Below are 24,310 nucleotides of genomic sequence, written 5' to 3' on the forward strand. Positions count from 1 at the left end.
ATCAAAACTCTGTTTTAGACTATTACAGGAATAGAACACAAGATTCTATGCATGGTTCCAACAACTATAACCTATTTGCTATCTGTGGTTAATTATTGGAAAAGCTTCACTTATAACCTAGTTAACACAGCACTCCAAAAACTAGTCAAGTACTTTGAGATGTTTCAACCATAGTGTTCTAAAAGTGCAAGAGTTTTATTCAGCATAGGATGGAAATAATACAATTCTGGTGCAGGATACAGACTGTTAATTATTTATTACATTGATACGAGTCACTCTTTCATTTAGAATGCACTACAAATATACGGTTTCTTCGGATTAAAAGAAGTCAATAAGATACACGAGCCAAGAGGCAACTTTTTGTTTAGCGCATTTTAAAAATAAAGTACCTGCAAATTTACACGCTACTTTGGATACTTAACCATCAAATCAATAGCATTTTCCTACCTACTGCTGTTTAACACTGTGATATCAGAGATTGGAGAAATAAGCCAAAACTGACAAAGTGACATTGCACCATGACACTCTATGAAACTGCATTGCATGATAACAACAAGGATAGGGAAGAAGTCACCACAAAAGCTGATAGATTGTTACAATAATCCAACTAGTTCACTGATGTGCAGTTAGGAAGCTGTCATCTCCTACCCAGACTGAGGACATTGAATTGCTCATTTAAGTCCAAAGCTCTAACAAGCCACTCGATTAAACAACAGTGTAGAATGCCATAGTGCTCCTTTCATGTGGGCTGACCATCATCGTGTATATCCTGTAAACATCTTGCATTATACAGCATCTTTAACATAGTGAGATGTCCAAAGACAAATGGGAATCCCTCAAAATTTGAGAACTTATCAAATAATGGGATGTTAGGAAAGCTCAAGGGTTTGGCCAGAGTAGGTGTTAAGAAGTGTATTAAAAGGACAGCAAGGTAGAGATACTAAGGAAATTGCAGAGCTTAAGTCCTAACTACTCCAGGCATGAACTTCAGAGACCCCTCCTTGACCACAGATTCATAAGGCTGCAGATAAGACACAGTTCAGAGCAGAAGGCTATGAAGGATCGGCAAAGCAGAATGAGAATTTCAAAACAATACTAGAGCTAATTCAGATCAGTGATCATGGGGATGAAATGTAAAATTAGTTAGAACGAGGATAAGAGAGCTTTGGATGAAAAGCTGAAGAAGAATAACACACACCTGTGGTCTTCAGAATAGGTAACTGAACACTTGAAACTGTACTAGGTAGTTCCTGTGGCCCATTGGTCTCAGAGGTAGAATCATTGAGACTGTCTGCTGGAGCTAGCGCCTCTGCTGGTCGGGAGGGCTGGTTGCTTTCTGCTGCTTGTTGCTGGTGTGCTCTTTCTATGTCCTGCTGTGCAAGTTCAGCCAATGGTACAATAGACTGAAGAGACACCAGTGTCTGCAGTGCTTGGTGCGACAGCTGTGCTGGTTGTATTGTTGTTAATTCTGCTGTTGAGGTATCCATGGTCTCTTGCCTTGCTGTATCGTAAATCAAAGGGGCAGAAAAGGTTTAAAACTACTTCAGTGTTATTAATAGTTAGTCAAGAGTAAATTGAAGAGTACAAAGATTTGTTAACAATTCAGCAGAACTACAAATGTCAGTTTATAAAGAAAAATCATTTTTTAAAGAAAGAAACTGTACAGCAGGTAGGTATAGTGTAGTTATGTATTATATGAGTAATCCAGAGGCCTGACGACTGGCGTGGAAAGGCAAATTCAAATACCATAGTTGTAGCTGAGAAGTTTAATTTCAAAACTAATTCTTCAGCTCTGGACCTGAAATGTTGTCTCTGCTTTCTCTCTACAGATACTGTCAGATCTGCCAAGTTTCTCCAGCAATTTCTGTTTTTGTTTCAGATTTCTAGCAACTACAGTCTTTTGGATTTTTATAAGGGAACCAGGGTATTTGGAACAAAAGAATGTAAATGGAGTTAATATACAGGCCATAATCAAATTACATTGGAGATCAGAGAGACCTAATGGCTTCCTATTTGTACATTGATCAATGACTGAAATGTTGAGGTGATCATAATAATGCATAGCCCTGTAAATTTGTTGTCCAGTGGAACTTAAATATTACATGCTTGATGTGAGCATTATGAAAGGACGATCATGAGTTAAATTTAGCTTCAAGCCATTCTTAAGGTCTTGTCCCACTTATTCTGCCTCTCCCTATAAAGCTAAGCCTCAATCCTCAACAACTTCCTTGTAAATCTTTTCTGGACTCGGTTCAACAACATCTTTCCTTTAGCAGAGAGAGTTGAATTAAACGCTGTATTCCAAATGTGGCCTAACCAATGTCCTGTATAGTTGCAACATGGCATCCCAACTCCTATACACAACGATACTGACTAATAAAGGCAAGAATACCAAATGCCTTCTTCATTATCTGTCTACCTGCGATTCCACTTTCAAGGAACAATGAACCTGCACTCCAAGGTCTCTTTGTTCAGCAACACTCCCAGAACCCTACCATTAATTGTGTAAATCCTGCCCTGATTTGCCTTATCAAAATGCAACACCTCACATTTACCTAAATTAAACACCAACAGTCACTCAAGCCCATGTGATTTGAGATCCAATTGTACTCTGAAATAATCTTCTTCACTGTCCACTACACCACTAATTTTGCTGTCATCTGCAAACTTAATTATATCTCCTTACATTCACATCCAAATCATTTACATAAATGACAAAAACCAGAAGACCTAGCACTGATTCTTGCAGCACTACAAGTGGTCACTTGCCTCCAGTCTGAGAAACATCTTTCCACTATCATCCAGTCTTCTTGGATACAAAATTGGCTTGAAGAAAATGTATCCACTTCTTGGGATTCCATGTGATTCAACCTTGTTAACCAGTCTATCATGCAGAGAATTATTGAACAGCTTGCGGAAGTCCATATAGACAATGTCCACAGCTCTGCCTTCATTAAGCCTCTTTGGCACTTAGAGTCATAGAGATGTACAGCATGGAAACAGACCCTTCGGTCCAACCGTCCATGCTTACCAGATATCCCAATCCAATCTAGTCCCACCTGCCAGCACCCGGCCCATATCCCTCCAAACCCTTCCTATTTATATACCCATCCAAATGCCTCTTAAATGTTGCAATTGTACCAGCCACCACCACTTCCTCTGGCAGCTCATTCCATACACGTACCACCCTCTGTGTGAAAGAATTGCCCCTTAGGTCTCTTTTATATCTTTTCCCTCTCACCCTAAACCTATGCCCTCTAGTTCTAGACTCCCCAACCCCAGGGAAAAGACTTTGTCTATTTCCCTATCCATGCCCCTCATAATTTTGTAAATCTCTATAAAATTACCCCTCAGCCTCCGATGCTCCAGGGAAAACAGCCCCAGCCTGTTCAGCCTCTCCAGCCTCTCCCCATAGCTCAAATCCTCCAACCCTGGCAACATCCTTGTAAATCTTTTCTGAACCCTTTCAAGTTTCACATCTTTCCGATAGGAAGATGACCAAAACTGCACGAAATATTCCAACAGTGGCCTAACCAATGTCCTGTACAGCCGCAACATGACCTCCCGACTCTTGTACTCAATACTCTGACCAATAAAGGAAAGCATACCAAACGCCGCCTTCACTTTCCTATCTACCTGCGACTCCACTTTCAAGGACCTATGAACCTGCACTCCAAGGTCTCTTTGTTCAGCAACACTCCCTAGGACCTTCCCATTAAGTGTATAAGTCCTGCTAAGATTTGCTTTCCCAAAATGCAGCACCTCACATTTATCTGAATTAAACTCCATTTGCCACTTCTCAGCCCATTGGCCCATCTGGTCCAGATCCTGTTGTAATCTAAGTTAACCTCCTTCGCTGTCCACTACTCCTCCAATTTTGGTGTCATCTGCAAACTTACTAACTGTACCTCTTATGCTCACAACCAAATTATTTATGTAAATGACAAAAAAGTAGAGGACCCAGCACCAATCCTTGTTGCACTCCACTGGTCACAGGCCTCCAGTCTGAAAAATAACCCTCCACAACCACCCTCTGTCTTCTACCTTTGAGCCAGTTCTGCATCCAATTGGCTAGCTCTCCAGTATTCTGTGAGATCTAACCTTGCTACCTTCAAAAAACTCAATCAAGTTTGTGAGACAATTTCCCATCACAAAAAGCCATCTTCACTATCCCTAATCAGTCCTTGCCTTTCCAAATACATGTAAACTCTGTCCCTCAGAATCCCCTTCAACAACCTACCCATCGCTAATGTCAGACTCATCCTGACCTTTCCTTACCACCTTTCTTAAATAATAGTACCACATTAGCCAAGCTCCAGTCTACCAGCACATACCCATGGCCATTGATGATACAAATATCTCAGCAAGGGGCCCAGCAATCACTTATCTAGTTCCCACAAAGTTCTGGGACAAACCTGATCTGGACCTGGGGAGTTATCCACTTTTAGGTGTGTTAAGATGTCCAACACCATGTCCTCTGTAATATGTATACTTTTCAAGATATTACTATGTATTTTGAGTCAAAGATGTACAGCATGGAAAAAGATCCTTCAGTCCTACTCGTCCATGCTAATAAGATATCCTAAACTAATCTAGTTCCATTTGCCAGCACCCAGCCCATATCCCTCTAATCTCTTCCTACTCATGTACCTATTCAGATGCCTTTTAAATGTTGCAACTGGACCGCCTCCATCACTTCCTCTGGCAGCTCATTCCATACATGTACCATTCTCTGTGTGAAAAGGTAGACTCTTCGGTCCCTTTTAAATCTTTCCCCTCTCACTTTAAACCTATGCCCTCTAGTTCTGGACTCCGTACCCCAGGGAAAAGACATTGTCTGTTTCCCCTATCCATGCCCCTCATGATTTTATAAACCTCTAATAAGGTCACCCCTCAGCATCAGCCTATTTAGCCTCTCCCTATAGCTCAAACCTTCCAACCCTGACAACATCCTTGGAAATTTTTTCTGAACCTTTTCAAGTTTCACAACACCTTTCCTTTGAGAGGGAGACCAGAATTGCACACAATTTTCCAAAAGTGGCCTAACCAATGTCCAGTACAGCTGCAACATGACCTCCCGACTCTTGTACTCAATACTCTGACCAATAAAGGAAAGCATACCAAATGCCTTCTTCACTATCCTATCTACCTGCGACTCCACTTTCAAGGAGCTATGAACCTGCACTCCAAGGTCTCTTTGCTCAGCAACACTCCCCAGGACCTTACCATTAAAGTGTACAAGTTCTGACTGATCTGCCTTTCCAAAATGCAGCATCTCATATTTCTCTAAAATAAACTCTTCAGTTCATCTGATCAAGGTCCCATTGCATTCTGAGGTAACCTTCTTTGCTGTCCACTATACCTCCAATTTTGGTGTCATCTGCAAATTTACTAACTATACCTCCTAAGTTCACATCCAAATCATTTATATAAATGACAAAAAGCAGTGGACCCAGCACTGATCCTTGTGGCACTCCACTGGTCACGGGCCTCCAGTCTGAAAAGAAACCCTCCAACACCACGCTCTGGTCGTCTACCTTTGAGCCAGTTCTGTACCCACATGGCTAGTTCTCTCTGTGTGCCATGTAATCTAACCTTGCTAACCAGTCTACCATGAGGAACTTTGTCGAATGCCTTACTGAAGTCCATATCGATCACGTCCACTGCTCTGCCCTCAACAATTCTCTTTATAATGTCTTCAAAAAGCTCAATCAAGTTCATGAGACCTGATTTTCCATGCACAAAGCCATGTTGACTATCCCTTGTCAGCCCTTGCTTTTCCAAATACACGTAAATCCTGTTCCCTAGGATTCCCTCCAACAACTTGTCCACCACTGATGTCAGGGTCACCAGTCTATTGTTCCCTGGCTTTTCCTTACCACCTTTCTTAAATAGTGGCATGACATTAGCCAACCTCCAGTCTTCCAGCATCCCACCTGTGACTATCGATGATACATGTCTCAGCAAGGGCCAAGTAAACACTTCCCTAGATTCCCACAGAGTTGTTGGGTACACCTGATCAGGTTCTGGGGATTTATCCACCTTTATGCATTTTAAGACATCCAGCACCACCAGCTCTATAATGTGGATATTTTTCAAGATGTCACCATCTATTTCCCCACATTCAATATTTCCCATGTCCTTCTCCCAGATCTCTAGCTGTCATATTCTGCTCCACAGTAAACACTTACGTAAAATACTTGTTTTGTATCTCAACCGTTTCCTATGGTCAGACACCATCCAGGACAAAGCACAATAGGTCAGGCAGATTGCTACTCCTTCACCACCCGATGCCTGGAGGGAGAACGCCTTATTTTCTGCCTTGGGACCCTTCAACTGCAGGGCATTAATGTGGACTTCACCAGTTTCCTCATTTCCCCTCCCCCCAGTTTCAACCTTCTAGCTCAGCACCGTCCTCATGACCTGTCCCACCTGTCAATCTTCCTTCCCACCTATCCGCTCCACCCCTCCTCTCCAACCTATCACCTTTACCCTTACCTCCATCCACCTATTGCACTCTCATGTGTTGCATTGTGTTCGTCTACAGGATGAGGATGTCTGTAGAATCCCTGCAGTATAGAACCAGGCCATTCGGCCCATCAAATTCACACTGACCCTCTGAAGAGCATCCCACCCAGGTACCCTATTCCCATCACCCTGCATTTCCCATGTTCAATCTACCTTGACCTCCACAACTGTGGGAGGAAACCGGAGCACCCGGAGGAAACCCACGCAGACACGGGGAGAATGTGTAACCTCCACACAGAGAGTCGCCCGAGGCTGGAATCGAACCTGGGACCCTGGCGCTGTGAGGCAACAGTGCTAACCACTGAGCCACCGTACTGTGCTGGCTGGGCCAGCATTTATTGCCTGTCCCTATTTGCCCCTTGAGAAGGTGGGGGTGAGCTGCCTTCCTGACCCACTGTGGTCCATGTTCTGTAGGTAGACCCACAATGCCCTGAGGGAGGGACTTCCAGGATTTTGACCTGGGGGTCTTGCAGGGGGTGGTGTTCCCATGTGTCTGCTGCCCTTGTCCTTCTAGATGGAAGTGGTTGTGGGTTTGGAAGGTGCTGTCTGAGGATCTTTGGTGAGTTTCTGCAGTGCATCTTGTAGATGGTACACACTGCTGCTACTGAGCGTTGGTGGGGGAGGGAGGGATGTTTGTGGATGTGGTGCCAATCAAGCGGCCGCTTTTTCCAGCAACACACTCTAGACTCTGATATCCAGCATCTGCAGACCTCACTTGCACACAGTTAGCCTTGATCTTTAATGTGCCCTATTCTCTCCCTCGTTACTCTTTTGTCCTTAATGTATTTGTAGAATCTTTTTTGGCTTCTCTGTAAACCTATAGTTCATGTCCCCTTTTTGCCCTCCTCAATTCCCTTTTGTGTATACTCCTACTGCCTCAATACTCCTCTAGAGTATGACTTGATGCTACCTGTCTCTAGCTGTCACATGCCTCTTTTTGTTCTTGACCAGAGCTTCAGTTTCTCTAGACCTCCAGAAACTGCTTCTGGACTCTCGTTAATTCATTTTGTAAGTCTCTCAACTTCCAACTCTCACTTTATCTGCAAAAACCATCCCCAATCAACTTTTGAAAGTTCTTGCCGAATTTCATCAAAAGTGGCCTTATTCCAATTTAGAGCTTTAACTTTTAGATCCAGTCCATCCTTTTCCATCACTATTTTAAAACTGATAGAATTATGATCACTGACCCCAAAATGCTCCCACACTAACACTTCAATCATTTGCCCAACCTTATTTCCCAAGAGATGATCAAATTTTGCTCCTTGTCTAGTAGGTAATGAAAAAGGTCTAGTACATACTGAAAAAGAAAATTTTCTTGTAGACACTTAAGGGCTTGGATGAAGAGGAACTTAACACTTTGGCAGTCCCAGTCTATATTCGGAAAGTTAAATCCCCTACCATTACAATCTTATTGTTCTTACACAAATCCAAGGTCTTACAAATTTGCTTCTCAATTTCCCACTTACTATTGTTAACCTTGTAGTTGGGAACTCAAATCTCTGTGTACACCTACCTGCAGGGGCAGCCCCTTTAGAGACCAGAGATGTTTGTGTCGCTGTTGTTGCCTTCGCTTCTTCCTCCAGTGCTGCGAAACGGGCTGCTTCCTCAGCGGCAGCTGCTACAGCCAGCTCCTCAGGAGACAGTCCCAGTTCAGCAAGGGTCTCTGGCCGGCTATCAGCCAGCAGCTCTCGCGGAGGGAGGAGCTGATCTTGCTGCAACCTGACTCTAGGTTGAGGATTCAAGGCCGCTGCTGTTTCTTGGTTTGTACTGGAGACCCTAACCGCTATTGTGGCACCAACACCAGTGGAGCTAGCAGGCAGAATCTGTACAACATTCTGTCCCATTGTAGACACAGAACCTTGCTCAATGCTATTAGACTGTCCTTCAGTTGATGGGATTGCCTGCGGGAACAGAAAAATAATTTCACAGCTCATTTACATTGTAGTAATTAAGTCATGGTGCCAGTTCTAATTGCTGCACAGAACAATTAATCGATCTGAATCTTCAGATGGTATTAATCAGAAATCTCAGGTGTCTGTTCTCCAGCTTGTTCGGGTTATTATTTAGATGTTCAAGCAAGGGTTCACACAGCTCATATGCATCTTCATTAAAGAAAATAGCAAAGTTGTTCACTCAAACTTCCCTTATCCCCCGTATTATCTCCCAGCTTCAGTGAAGTGGAGGGGAAGCTCTGAAGCTTTCACTGAGGCAAAGAACTTCATGGAAAGTACATGGATGACCACTAGGCAATCAAAATATAAATAGACAGTTAGTGCAACAACACCCAGAATGCATTCAGTTCTGAATACTCATGAAAGTAATGGTTCATCTGGGGAGTGCAGCATAAGCCATGTTAATGGCACTATTGGGTTGTCAGCTTATGGACAGGTACAAGGAATACCAGAAGTGCAACAGTGATACATGCTTCAATATTATGGACAAAGATAGGAGTTCTGAAGTTATAGGCATGATTCCAGGATGGTGGATTGCCTTCCTGGTGCCATAATCAAGAATGTGACTGAGGGGCGTGAGGTGGGAGGGTGAACAGTCAGCAGGTCATGGTCCTCTTTGGTACAAATGAGACAGGTATTAAGGAGGTAGTCCTCCAGGCAGAGTTTGGGGTGTCAGGTGGAAAAGGATCTCAAAAGTAATCTTCAGATTACTCCCAACATCACATACAAACAAGTTGAGAAATAGGAGAATAAAGGGGATGTATATGGGACTGGAAAGGTGGTGCAACAATGAGTTCTTGAGAATCTTGAGTAACTGAACAGCTTCAACCTGAATAGAGCTGGAATGGAATTCCTTGCAAAACATTTCACTCATGCCATCATGAGGGTTTAAACCAATTTGGCAGGGATGTAGGAACCAGTATTAGAAAGGAGCACCAAGGTGCAGAAAATACTAGCACTGGAATTAGCGATAATAAGTTAACAGGAGGGTAAGGGAGAAAGTAACAGTCCATTACATGCTATGATGCAATAATGGAGACCTGGTTCAAAGAAGGGCAGGACTACGTTTTTAAATATTTCTGGAAACAAGTATTCAGGTGTGAAAGAAAAAGGGCAGAGGTAGCAGTATTGATTGTTTTGTTGGGCTAGAGGAAGGATTGTAGCAGTGTTCTCCAATGATCAGCATTGGGACTCAAGCTTTTCTTGACCATTTGATCTTAGTGTACATAACACAATTTCAATGTTTGCAGATGATACAAAACTTGGAAACATTGTGAATTGAGAGGATGGTGCACAACTTCAAAGGACAAGTCAATGGATTGGACAGACAAGTGTGTACTATTGCCAAGTGTTATGGATGATACAAATACAAGTGAGAACACAAATAGTGATAACACAAAACATATAGAGAGATATAAGCAGGTTGAGTGAGTGGGTAAAAAAAATTAAGAGATGGAATAGAATATGGGGATATGTAAGGTTATGCACTTTGGCAGGATGAACAGAGAAGCTGAATATATTCTATGAATACAGGAAAACTCTAGAAAGCTTCAGCAAAAGAGGAATTTGAGTGTCCTTGTGCAATATACCAAAATCTAGCAGGTAACAGGGAAGGGAATGTCAGTCTTCATTTCAAAGAAAATGGAGTATAAAAATAGGGAAGTCTTGATTCAAAGCATACGTTATCATGAACGGTTTTGATCCTGTTATCTAAGATAGACAGGACTGGAGACAGAGAAAGTTCACTAAGTTGATCCCGAGATTGTCTCAGGAGAACATGTTGTATGGGGTGGGCCTATACTCATGACAGTTTAGAGTATGACTGGTGGCTTTATTGAAAACATACAAAATGCTTAGGAGCTTGCAAGGATAGATATGGAGAGGCTAATTTCCCTTGTGGGTCAGTCTAAGACCAAAGTGCACAATCTCAGACTCAGGGGCCACCCAGTTAGGGCAGAGATGAGGTGGAATGTTTCCCTCAGAGCGTGGTGAATCTGTAGAATTTTATTTAAATTACAGAGGGCTGTGGATCCTGGTTCATTAACTATATTGAAGGCTGACATGGACATACTAAATCAGCAAGGGAATCAAGGGTTATGGGAAATGACAGAAAAGTGAGTTGAGGATTCAGAGTTCTAGAGATGTACAGCATGGAAACAGACCCTTCGGTCCAACTCGTCCATGCCAACCAGGTATCCCAATCCAATCTAGTCCCACCTGCCAGCACGCAGCCCAAATCCCTCCAAACCCTTCCTATTCATATACCCATCTAAATGCCTCTAAAATGTTGCAATTGTACCAGCCTCCACCACTTCCTCTGGCAGCTCATTCCATACACGCACCACCCTCTGTGTGAAAAAGTTACCCCTCAGGTCTCTGTTATATCTTGCCCCTCTCACTCTAAACCTATGCCCTCTAGTTCTGGACTCCCCCACCTTAGGGAAAGACTTTGTCTATTTATTCTATCCATGCCCCTCATGATTTCATAAACCTCTGTAAGATCACCCCTCAGCTGATCTCACCGATTTGCGGAACAAACTCAATGAGCCGAATGGTCTAGTTCTGCTCTATGTTATGGTCACACCATCTCACAGTCAACCACACACTCGCTATGCTTCAAATTTAAGGTTTTCCCTCTTGATTAAATTCCTTCAGCACTTCACCTTTTAAGCTCTATAACCTAGGTGACCTCTGCAATTCTCAGATCTGTCTGCCTGTGCCCCCGTCTCCATTTTTTTTCCACTCCACCACTGTAGCTGTCCCTTCAATCATCTAGATGCCATGCTCTGGAATTAACTTAAACCCCTCAGCCTCACTTTTCTTACCCAAGATCTCTCTGACAAAGCTTTCACTCGCATTCTACCTCATTTTTGTCTGGTTACGTGAAGCATAAATTTTTCTGTAAATTAAAGTAAAAATTTAATTCAAGGTCTAAATTCTTTTACTCCAACGTTGTTTGTTTTCTGTGGATTAGTGCAGCATCTGGTTCTGTAAGGCCAAGTACAATGAATGAAGCGCCACTTGAATCAGGCTTTGCGTGCCGTTAGATGTAGTAGGCACATTGACTAGGCCATGCCATACTCTGATTAATACAATTTACATCTAATTGTTTTAAAGTCCCATCTGAAACATGGCTCCTCCAACATTTGCTATGTACAGCTCTACAGTGCTAGTAGTCTACATCTTGTGTCAGAGGACACTGTTTAAAGATTGCTTGCTACCTAAAAGCATTTAATTGGGTTTTAAGCCCACATCCCTGTACAGTCCCAAATCCTATGTATTTCTTCCTTGCCTTACCTGTGTGGAAGGTCCAGGGGCAGGTGTGGACTGTGTTACCATGGTAACTGCCCCACTCTGTGCTGTAGATGCAGTGGTTGCAGTGTTTGTTGTTCCTGCTGTTGCTGTTTCACCATGCACACTTTCAGGAATACCTTGTGCATTCATGGCAGGTGGCTGGACTGCAGAGTTGGATGAGCACAAAAAAAATGATGATTAAACATTAAGTTAACTTACACAGTTTCAATTATGTAACAAACTTTACTTAACACGTCTCAATGCAGTGTAGAAACAAAATGTGCTACACAACACAAGGCTTCCCATGATAAATTAACCATTATAGTTGAAACAAAAAAGACTAACTTTTATATATAATCTTCTACAATCTCAGGACACATGACAGCCAATGAAATACTATGAAGGGTAGTCACTGTAGCAGCGTAGGAGACATGGCAGCTAAATTACACACTACAATCTCCCACAAGCAGCAGTGCAATAATGACCAGAATAAGCTGCTTGGGTTTTGCAGATTAAGGGATAACTATTGACAACAACAGTGATGGAAACTTGCCTGCTCTTTAAATTAGCACAATGGCATCTTTTACATTCAGAGAACATACAAGGTGTTGATTTAATGCCTTGTTTGAAGGACAGTGCATCCAGCAATGCAGCATTGCCTCAGCATTGCATTAACAGCTTTAACCCTTTAAACTCTTGCGCACTTCAGTCCCTAGGGTTTGACTTTTTCACACAGAGGATGGTATCTATGTGGAACGAGTAGCCAGAGGAAGTGGTACAGGCAGATATAATTACAACATTTATAATTATTTGGATAGAAAAGGTTTAAAGGGATTTAGGCCAATGAGACTAGTTCAGAATTGGAGATTGGTTGCCATGGACAAGTTGGGGCGAAACACCTGCTTCCACGCTACTTGCCTCTACAACCTTATAGCCTGAATCCACAATTTCTGATTCAGAAGCAAGTCTGCCTCCAACTGAACCACAGCTGACAATACTCTGTTATGAGCAGTTAATTCACTCATGAGCTCTGTAAGTAGACAACAAATTATTACAGTTCTGAGGAAGAGTCACTTGACATATGATGCACGTGTGTGTAACTGACATACAAGCATAAGAACGGGATGCAATTCAGTTTTTTGAGCCTGTTCCACTATTCAATTAGATATTGGCTGATCTGAATCAAAACGTCACCTACTTGCCTTAGTTCTGTGGGTCACAGAGGTGATCAACAAAAATAACCATTAAATCAGTAAACCAAAGTATTCCTAATGTTCTTGTTCCTCTGGTATACTTGCCTTGGTTTGCTGCAATGTTTGCTGTGGTAGTTGTAGATGTGTTGGTGGTGTTGGTTTCTGACGTCTCATGGGGAGGATTTGAACATCTGACTGGCATTTCAACAAACTCAAGTCTGTGGGTCTGAGTTTCTGAATTCACAGTAGCAACTCGAGGTGCCGCCACCAAAGCTGATCCTGAATTTACAAGCTGCTGTGCTTGTTGTGCAACCATGCCACCAGGGGAGGCGACAATCGTGACACGGTTTGGCTCAGACACAGGCTGAAAAGAGAAAAATTCACAGACACAGGTAAGAGATGCAAAAAGAAGAAACAATGCCAATGAGACAATGCACTTCACCTACTAACTGAGGTGCACAACAGTGTAGTAAGACCTGGTTTCAAACAAAAGGTATTTTGAGGAATATCCAAACAAATCAGAGTGATGAATCAGTGGGCAAATACGATGCAAACTACCATACAAGACAAAAACACCTGGTTTGCACAAAGCTAATTTCAGTTCAGAGGCTGTTATATAGCTGGCTATGAGTTAGTGAGGAATTTGTTACTCCTTGTATTTCTCTTAATTTGCAGTATTATCCATAAAACCCACAGTGCCAGTAATACTACAAATCGCGGCTCCCTTTTACCAGTGGAGTAGCCACAGACCTAGAAATATAGATTTACGGACACGTGGGAGTCGAGTATAGAGATCAACCACCGCTTTGGAATAGTGAAACCCAATAAGAGGCTTAATTTCAGCAAGTGGTCGTGTATTTTCCCCCTTTATTCCTTCATAGGATATGGGTATTTGTTGGAAGGCCAATGTCTGCTGTCCATCCCTAAATGCCATTGAAGCCATTGGTTAGGCAATTTCAGAGGGGAGCTAAGAGTCAAAAATGTTGTTATGGATCTGGAGTCATATGTAATCACATAGTTGGTCTGCAGGTTCAACAAGTAATTAGGAAGGCAAATGGAATTTTGTCCTTCATTGCTAAAGGGATTGAGTTTAAAAACAGAGAGATTATGTTGCAGTTGTACAGGGTGATGGTGAGGCCACACCTGGAGGACTGCGTACAGTTTTGGTCTCCTTATTTGAGGAAGAATGTACTGGCACTGGAGGGGGTGTAGATGAGGTTCACCAGGTTGATTCTGGAGTTAAGAGGGTTGGCTTATGAGGAGAGACTGAGTAGACTGGGATTATATTCATTGGAATTTCGAAGAATGAGTAGGGGATCTTACAGAAACGTATAGAATTATGAAGGGAATCGATAAGATTGAAGTAGAGAGGATGTTTCCACTGGCCAATGACACTAGGACAAGAGGACATAGCCTCAAAATGAGGAGGAGCAGATTTATGACTGAATGGAGAAGAAACTTCTTTACCCAGAGGATTGTAAATCTATGGAATTTCCTGCCAAGTGAAGTAGTTGACGTTATTGCAGTAAAATGTTTTAAAGTCAGTTTTTTTTGAACAATAAACGAAATAAGGGATATGGTGAGAGGGCAGATATGTGGAGCTGAGTCCATGAAAAGATCAGCCATGATTTTATCGAATGGCAGAGCAGGCTCGGGGCCTGATGTCCTACTCCTACTCCTCCTTATTTTTAAATTCAGGCTTAGGATGCAAATTTCCTTCCCTAGAGGACATTACTCAAAGTGTGTTCTTCCCACACATGATGATAGTTTCAGTGTTACCATTACAAATCCTGGAACGTGCTCCTCAATATCATAGTGGGTCTACTCAAACTTGATGGGTTGCAGTGGTTCAAGTTGTTGTGAAGGTGTAGGCCTTTAAGAGAGAATGAAAGCTGGCAAGGACTGACTGAAAGCACAGAGTATGCTGGACAATTTAAAAAATGCAACATTTGATTGTGAAACAAATAGGTGGAGCGAGGTGACATGGTACACAACAAATTTGAACTCGGCCAATCAGTTTAAATTATGCCCCAAGAAACCAAAATCCAATCAAGTTTGAATTTGAATGTTTTGATGAGACAGTCCGATGTTTTGGGGTATATAAAATCGGGTATTTTGAATAGTTGGGGAGAAAGGCAAAGAGCAGCTAAGCAGTCTGCTAGCAGAATAGCTCTCTGAAAAAGGTACCTGTCCGTAAGACATTTGTGCAGAAGACCAAAGAAAAGATCATTTCCTGAAGAAGGGCTCATGCCTGAAACATCGATTCTCCTGCTCCTTGGATGCTGCCTGACCTACTGCGCTTTTCCAGCAACACATTTTCAGCAAAGAAAAGACAACCCAGGAAAATCTATAGGGGAGAATCAACCTCGCTGGCTGGTTTTGAAACGTGATTTGTTTTTGTAAATCTTAATTGGGATTTTTATTGGATCAGTATTGTAGAGTGGGAGATAAAAGACACGTTTAAGAGAAAGGAGTTGTAAATAGTTGTGGTTTAGTGTTCTCTTTTGGACTTAAAAGAATAAAGTGGTTAAACTTTTCTTTAAATAGCAATATTTGGGGTAGTTCTTGCCACTTAAAATTTAACAGATTATGGTGCGAGGTGTATTTTTCTGTATATCTGGTTTAAATTAGCCGAGGGGTTTACCCAATATCGTAACAAAGTAAGCATTTCAACACTAACTTCTCAAGGGCAGTGAAGGATAATCAATAACTGCTGGCCCAGCCAGTAACATCAACATCCCAAGAATGATAAACAAAATTGAGACTAACTTTGTACTCAACATTTATTAATTGCATTTTAAATTCTATCACAATTCTATCTGAGTCTCTGATTATTCATTCAGTGACATTAACATGATACCATTTATAGAATCCCTACAGTGGGGAAAACAGGCCCTTTGGCCCAACAAGTCCACACTGACCCTCCAAAGAGTGACCCACCCAGACACATTCTCCTACTCTATTACTCTAACTTACCCCTAACTAATACTTCCCTGAACACTATGGGCAATTTAGCATGGCTAATTAACCTAACCTGCACATCTTTAAACTGTGGGAGGAAATTGGTACACCCGGAGAAAACCCATGCAGACACTGGTAGAATGTGCAAACTCCACACAAAGCGTCGCCCAAGGCTGGAATTGAACCTGGATCCCTGGTGCTGTGAGGCAACAGTGCTAACCACTGAGTCACCGTGCCATCTTTAGGCTAAAGGACAGTACTAACATGGTAGACATTGTTGTTTAGCAGAGGGTTGTTTAGCAGCCAAGCCTCATTATCTTGTCAAAGTCACAACATTTCCATTGAATTGAAATTACAGTAACATTTTGAAAGTTTGGGCCTTTCCTACCTGAATGGTGATGATGGGGGAAGTAGCTCCAGTTACAGCAGTAAGTTTCTGAGTGGTGTTAGGGGAAGCACTGATTATCTGGCCCGTAAGGTTGGCAATGGTACCAAGAGTGGCAATGGGAGTGTTGAGTGTTGGTGAAACGGTGGACACTCCTGCAAGTGTTGTACCTGCTATCGTCCCCAATGTACTTGCACCTAAAGACAATTATGACAAGACTTAAACAACACAGTTTACAATCAATTCCCAAACATCAAAATCAAAAAATATACAAGTGAACCAAATTCCATTTTAAGTTACATTTCTTTGAGAAATACTTGCAGACTCCTGTTCAATTTCCGTTTTTTGGCAAGTTTTTCATTGTCTATTCCTTGTCTTGTTGGCCTGACACATTAAGAAGGGACAAACACAGGTGAGAACATAGCTCTTGGAGCAACTCCCAAGGATCTGGGATTGTATATAGATGTTGAGTACAAACTCTTGCTAGTACTTTTCGAACCTCTGGTCTATGCAGTCAATTACAGTGACATGCTGACTGACTCACTAGAGAATGATGGATCAAAAACAAGATCTTCCCGGCCTCTATATAGGGTACAGCAAGATGCATGCATATTTGCATACTGAGCCATGATCTGAGCAGGTTTCCTGCTAATCATTCAAAATCATGTTGTGCTAAAAAATATTGAAAGCAAGATTCTCATCAGCCACACCCTCCTGCTGGACGAAGTTAGACCTTCTCTTCATCCCTCAAAAGGAAAAAAAACCCTTGGCTCCTGTATTCTTGCATATCTGGCCTCATATCCAACTTTTATTTCTCCTCCAAAGTCCTCGAATATATTGTCATCTTCTAAATCCATTCTCATCTTACTATCACTATGGTTCAGTCATTCTAATCAGGTTTCCCTCCACAGCACTGACTATCTCAAAGTTACAAATGACATCCTAAGTGAATGAGACAAAAGGCAAAATGTTTCATCCTTGTCCTTCTCCAGATGTCTTTGGACAGGGGCTGGAGGATCACATCAATGTTATTATTTGGGTTGCACATGTCATATGATTTATTAGATAAGAATGAAAACAAATCACAGAATCACTTGAACTGACTTCTTTTCCTGCTCCCTTATGGTTATTCTGGTGTCCCTCAAGAATCTATTCTCGATCCTTTACCATTTCTCATCTATTTACCGCCACTTGGATAAAAGGTCGGTCTCACAGTCTTCATGCATATACTGATGGCACCAAACTCTACCTCACCATCAGCCCTCTGAATTCCTCCACTGTTGCTAAAATATCAGATTATTTATTTGACATCCAATCCTGGTTAAGCAGAAATTCCCTCCAATTAAATATTGGGAAGGTCAGACTTGCTTTTTCCAATCCCCGCTACAAACTCCATTCCTTCAATACTACCTCTATTGGTCTCCTTGTCAACAGTCAGCTTAAGCCAGTCTGAATGCAATCTTGGTGTTGCAGTTGATGACCTCAATTGTGCTATCACTATAATTACCTATTATCACCTCTAATACTGCTTTACTTGCCCATGTCTCAGTTAATCTACTACTGAAAAGTTAAAGCAATCCTTTACCAACTCCACTAGAGTACATTATTCTGACATACTTCAGGCTGCTTTGCCACAATCTGCTCTCCATCCTCCATAAACTAGCAGTCATCCAAATCTCTGCTACTCATGCCTTACCTTGCAACAAATTCCATTTTCTGAGCAACACCAACCCACACTAGGTCACAATCAAGCAACATCTTTAAGGCTCCTACACTCATTTTCAAATCCAGCAATAGCCTTGCTTCCCCAGTCTTTGCAATGACGTATCCTACAATATTGATACTCTCCTGATTTTGACTGTTCATGCACTGCCAATCAGAATCGCACCTCTGCTGGGGGCTGTGCTTTGAACTGCCTCAGCCCAGAGCACTGGAATACACTCTTGCCTCTCCAGCTCATTTTCCCAATTAGGGCACTCCTTATCTCTTGAAGCATGCTCTTGGTCATCAGACCAAACATTATTTTACATGGCTCAGAAGCACATGGTTTTAAAATACTCCTGTGCAGTGCCTTCAGTAATTTGTTACGTTAAAGACAGTATACAGCGGAACCTCAATTAACCGAATATCGGATTAACCGGCAAGATCGCAAGGTCCTGATAATTGGCTAACTCCAGCATTTGATTATCCGGAATTCGATTAACCGAATGAAACACTCCCGCCAGTGTCCTTCGCATAGTTGAGGTTCCTCTGTACTAATAGAAACTGCAGCTGTACTCAGGGCATTATATAGAGTGACGCCTTCCTTCTCTCCACTGTCTTGCCCTAATTAGATGCAATTTACTAAAATTGCAAGTGGAATCTTGTTGGGCCTCTCCATCTTAGGAAAGCAGTATTGCAGCTTGCCATGACCCTCCACCTGCTTTTCACATACTCAACTGTTCTCTCATTTCCAGCTTCAAAATCCACGTCTTCCATCCCTTCCTAGCCATGCTCCTTGGTACACATCATTAACAGCAAGTGATAGACAGAGCTAAGTGATCCCATAAGCAACAGATCAGATCTAAGCTGTGCAGTCCTACCACATCCAGTTGTGAATGGTCGACAGTTAAACTCACTAGAGGAGCAGTATCCATAAATATCCTGAATGATGGAAAATTAATGCAAACAAGGCGGCTGAAACATTCGCAGCAATCTTCAGCCAGATGTGCTGAATGGATTATCCATCTTGGCCTCCTCCAGTAGTGCCCAGTATAATGATATCAGTTTTTAGCCAATTCGATTCACTCCATGTGAATTAAAGAAGTGGTTAGAGACACTGATACTGCAAAGGCAATGGGCCCTGACAACATTCCGGCAATAGTACTGAAGACTTGTGCTCCAGAAAATGCCGCTCCCCTCGCCAAGCTGTTCCACGAAGATACAACACTGGCATCTACCCGACAATGTGGAAAATTGCCCAGGTATGCCCTGTCCATAAAAAGCAGGATAAATCCAAATTGGCCCATTACTGCCTTAGTCTACTCTCGATCATCAGTAAAATAATACAAGGTGACATCAACAGTGCTAGCAAGCAGCACTTGCTCAGCAATAACCTGCTCAGTGACGACCAGTTTGAGTTCCACCAGGGACAATCAGCTCCTGACCTCATTACAGCCTTGGTTCAAACATGAATAAAAGAGCTGGATTCCTGAGGAGAGGGGAGGATGACAACCCTTGACATCAAGGCTGCATTTGACAGAGTGTGGCATCAAGGAGACCTAGAAAAACTGGAATCAATGGGTATCAGGGGAAAACTCACTGGTTGGTGGAGTCATACCTGACACACAGGAAGACGGCTGTGGTAGTTGGAGGTCAGCTCCAGGACATCTCTGCAGGAGTTCTTCAGGGTAGTGTTCTCCGCCTAACCATCTTTCGTTGCTTCATCAATGACCTTCCCTCCATTGTAAAGGTCATAAGTGGGGATATTCACCAATGATTGCTTAATGATAAGACCATAAGACATTCGGCCCATCGAGTCCACTCCGCCATTTAATCATGGCTGATGGGCTTTTCAACTCCACTTACCCGCATTCTCCCCGTAGCCCTTAATTCCTCGAGACAACAAGAATCTATCAATTTCTGCCTTGAAGACATTTAGCGTCCCGGCCTCCACTGCACTCTGCGGCAATGAATTCCACAGGCCCACCACTCTCTGGCTGAAGAAATTTCTCCCTATTTCTGTTCTGAATTGACCCCCTCTAATTCTAAGGCTGTGTCCACGGATCCTAGTCTCCTCACCTAACGGAAACAATTTCCTGGCATCCACCCTTTCCAAGCCATGTATTATCTTGTACGTCTCTATTAAGTCTCCCTTAATCTTCTAAACTCCAATGAATACAATCCCAGGATCCTCAGCCATTCCTCATATGTTAGACCAACCATTCCAGGGATCATCAGTGTGAATCTCCGCTGGACATGTTCCAGTGCCAGTATGTCCTTCCTGAGGTGTGGGGACCAAAACTGGACACAGTACTCCAAATGGGGCCTAACCAGAGCTTTATAAAGTCTCAGTAGCACAACGGTGGTTTTATATTCCAACCCTCTTGGGATAAATCACAACATTGCATTTGCTTTCTTAATCACGGACTCAACCTGCATGTTGACCTTTAGAGAATCCTCGACTAGCACTCCCAGATCCCTTTGTATTTTGGCTTTACGAATTTTCTTACCGTTTAGAAAGTAGCCTGTGCTTCTATTCTTTTTGCCAAAGTGCAAGACCTCGCATTTGTTCACGTTGAATTCCATCAACCATTTCCTGGGCCACTCTCCCAAACTGTCTAGATCCTTCTGTAGCCTCCCCACTTCCTCAGTACTACCTGCCTGTCCACCTAACTTCGTATCATCTGCAAACTTCGCTAGAATGCCCCCAGTCTCTTCATCCAGATCATTAATATTTAATGCAAACAGCTGTGGCCCCAACACTGAACCCTGCGGGACACCGCTCGTCACCGGCTGCCATTCCGAAAAAGAACCTTTTATCCCAACTCTCTGCCTTCTATCAGACAGCCAATCCTCAATCCATCCCAGTAGCTCACCTCGAACACCATGGGGCCTCACCTTGCTCAGCAGCCTCCCGTGTGGCACCTTATCAAAGGCCTTTTGGAAGTCTAGATAGACCACATCCACTGGGTTTCCCTGGTCTAACCTACTTGTCACCTCTTCAAAGAATTCCAACGGGTTTGTCAGGCATGACCTCCCCTTACTAAATCCATGTTGACTTGTTCTAATCAGACTCTGCTCTTCTAAGAATTTAGAAACCTCATCCTTAATGATGGATTCTAGAATTTTTCCAACAATTGAGGTTAGGCTAATTGGCCTATAATTTTCCATCTTTTGTCTTGATCCTTTCTTGAACAAGGGGATTACAACAGTGATCTTCCAATCATACGGGACTTTCCCTGACTCCAGTGACTCTTGAAAGATCTCAACCAATGCCTCCGCTATTTCCTCAGCCACCTCTCTCAGAACTCTAGGATGTATCCCATGGGGTCAGGAGATTTATCAATTTTAAGACTTTTTAGCTTTTCTAGCACGCTCTCTTTTGTAATGGCAACCATACTCAACTCAGCCCCTTGACTCCCTTTAATTGTTGGGATATTACTCATGTGCAACCATTTGCAACTCATCAGATACTGATGCAGTCCATTTCAAATGGAACAAGATCTGGACAATATCCAGGCTTGGGCTGACAACTGGCAAGTTGCACTCAAAGCAATTTATATAATCTGGGACAAAGCAGACTAATTGACTAATACCACATTAACTCCCTTCTCAACAGATACAATAGGGTCAGGTGTGCACCATCAATGAGATACATTGCAGAAATTCAGCAAGTCTCCATTGATAGCACCTTCCAAGCCATGACCATCAACCTTTAGAAGGTGAAAAGTGCAGCAGATAAATGGGAATATCATCATCTGCAAATTCCTCTCCAAGGCACTCACCATCTTGACTTAGATCTAGAATGCCATTCCTTCAGTATCACAGTTTCAAAATCCTGGAACCCCTTCCCTAATAGCATTGTGTGTATTTACACCAAAAAGACTGCAGTGGTTCAAGACGACAGCTTATTATCACCTTCCCAAGGGGAACTAGAAATGGGCAAGAAATGTTGGCTCAGCTAGTGACGGCCACTTTTCTTGAATAAGAAAAAACAACTTAAAAGGGAGGGTGGCTGGATTGTACCTGGTACATGAATAGGAAAGGCTTGAGGGATATGGGCTAAACACAGGCAAATGGGACTAATTTAGTTTGGGAAACTTGGTCACCATAGACACGTTAGACCGAAGGGTCTGCTTCCATGCTGTACCACTATGATTCTACATAAACGTGGTCAAATCTTCCCTACTACTCTGGGATAAAGTGTTCAGAAAAGGACAACCCACACATATTCTCTCCATTATAAACCATCTCTTTTGATCGAATGAAATGTACGAAGCCTTCCACACCTGCAAATTTAAGTCAACAGAACTAATAGATTTTCTTCAGCTTTGGAAAAACAAATCACACTCTACTTATTGTGCTTCTCTCCCAATGTCAGTTCCCCAAAATAATTTTAATTCAAATTTTCAACAAGGTGCACTCATCAATTCTCTCATATCCCAACACTTCATTATATAATTTTCAGTTCAACACCTGGGGGCAGGTAATGATTTCCTTTGCTCAGAATCCATCCACCCTATTAAAAAAGGTTTTTTTGACCACTTTGTTCTTTTCTATAAATCAACCAATGGTCAACTTTCTGCCCCTTTCAGATGCTGAACAATTTGCCACCAAACTGTGTCATCCATACCTAATACCATAACTTTTTAAAAATTCTTCCTGTTCTTTTCAGTTCTGTTGTAGGACTGCTCTTCTCAAGGTCATACATGCCTTCTTTTAGTATCACTGTGGTACCTCATTCATCCTTGTTCCCCATAGCCATTGTGGGATTTAATCATTTTGCATGCTCCACTATCATTTATCTGTGGTATTGATCCCTTGATTCCACATGCTTCCATGTCAGTGTAGGGAGCATAGCTGTACCACTGCCCTCTCAGTCAAGACGTCAAGAAAGGATACATTCACTTCTAATGATGCCCTCAGCTAGGCCCTAATCTATTCAATACTTTGCTAATCTTCTAATTACACCATGCATAAACTGAATGATTATCTCATTTGTTATTGTCCCAAATTTTGCCATTGTACAATGTTTACAATCCTTACATTCTTCCACAATTCCTTACAAAACGTCATTCCTCCCTTTCTTTGTAATTTCTGTCAGTGTTAAAATATGAATGCACCATCTTATTCTCCAACTGTAGCATCCACTCAGTTCTTCCTTCTGTTCAATCCATAGCCAGCTGGGCCCACTTCACAATGGTCTCCTTAAAAGCCTTTGTTCTGTTATTCACTTCCTTGGAAGTGGATTAAAATAGATCTTTTTGACCACATCTTTGGTCAATTTGCCCAACCCACAACCAACACTGCTTGGTGCCTTTTACTCCAAACGTAACGAATGTTGCAAAACATTTAAGAAAGAAGGCATAAATACGTTATATGGTGTTAGCAGACTGCTTAACAAAAGCTATCAATACATGGTGTTGGTCGTACCTGTGGTCCCCTTCACTACCAAAGTTGTAAGTGCTGGTTTGGCGGCAGATACAGTTACTGGAGTGATCAGTCTGACTCCAGTAACTGGTGTCCCAGATAATGTTCGCAGGATAGTGCCAGGCTGTCCTGCAGCACCTTTCAGCAACACCTATGGGGGAGTCAGGAGAAGGGAAAGGCATTTAAATTACACAAGCAGACAAAAGCATATACTAATCAATGCTCAAAATCATCAAAACAATAAGAAGAAGCCTTTTTTGACTCAATCGTATTTTTCAGGAATGTTAGCAGTTTTGGCATCAAGATACCTTCTCTGAAGGAGTAATTTAGTACTAATATCTACATGCAGAAAAGAAAGCGAGATATTTTCTTGGCAAATGTGTTAAATGCATGGTTTCTGTTGGACTTATAAAGAAGAAAACACATCAAAGTTGATCATCAAGGCAAACATCAGAAATAACTTCCAATCTTTGAATTGATGGATGACTCAGAAAACTTTCCTACCCATTCATTTCTCATCAACATCTCCATTTCCCAACACTGCATATACTACAATGTTCAAGACTTTGCTTCTCACACCTTGCCATGTTGCCTCCACACTCGCAATTTCTTACGAAGAATTTATCCAAGCTCTCTCCAGTAATTAGAATATTCCACAATCTAGGCCAAGTTCTATACTACAGCCTTCCTGTGCAGTTGGGTTTCTTTGCAAAGGAAAAAAAGCAAGTCTTGTGCACTGCACATTTAAAACTACCTACTCCATGGTGTTTGAGATTGTTATCCATATTACTTTTCCTTTTGAGAAAATGGGCAAGGAAAGAATTTTAAATCAGAAAAAGATTCACAGCAGTCCATATCCTGTACCA

The 24,310-nt window shown here is 42.2% G+C and overlaps 1 protein-coding gene across 1 annotated transcript in view; it reads right to left on the reverse strand.

The window, feature by feature from the left end:
• The window catches only part of LOC140483570 (host cell factor 1-like), a 116,026-nt gene that overhangs the window by 23,133 nt on the left and 68,583 nt on the right, over nucleotides 1-24,310 (reverse strand). The window contains exons 15-20 of the mRNA XM_072581786.1: nucleotides 23,448-23,595; nucleotides 16,317-16,510; nucleotides 13,073-13,331; nucleotides 11,778-11,938; nucleotides 8,042-8,429; nucleotides 1,199-1,501 (exon numbers count right to left, since the gene is read on the reverse strand). Of these exons, the coding sequence (XP_072437887.1) occupies nucleotides 1,199-1,501; nucleotides 8,042-8,429; nucleotides 11,778-11,938; nucleotides 13,073-13,331; nucleotides 16,317-16,510; nucleotides 23,448-23,595 (1,453 nt within the window). The remainder of the gene's footprint in view (nucleotides 1-1,198; nucleotides 1,502-8,041; nucleotides 8,430-11,777; nucleotides 11,939-13,072; nucleotides 13,332-16,316; nucleotides 16,511-23,447; nucleotides 23,596-24,310) is intronic.

The sequence above is a fragment of the Chiloscyllium punctatum genome, chromosome 12 (assembly GCF_047496795.1).
Source record: "Chiloscyllium punctatum isolate Juve2018m chromosome 12, sChiPun1.3, whole genome shotgun sequence".
NCBI lineage: Eukaryota > Metazoa > Chordata > Chondrichthyes > Orectolobiformes > Hemiscylliidae > Chiloscyllium > Chiloscyllium punctatum.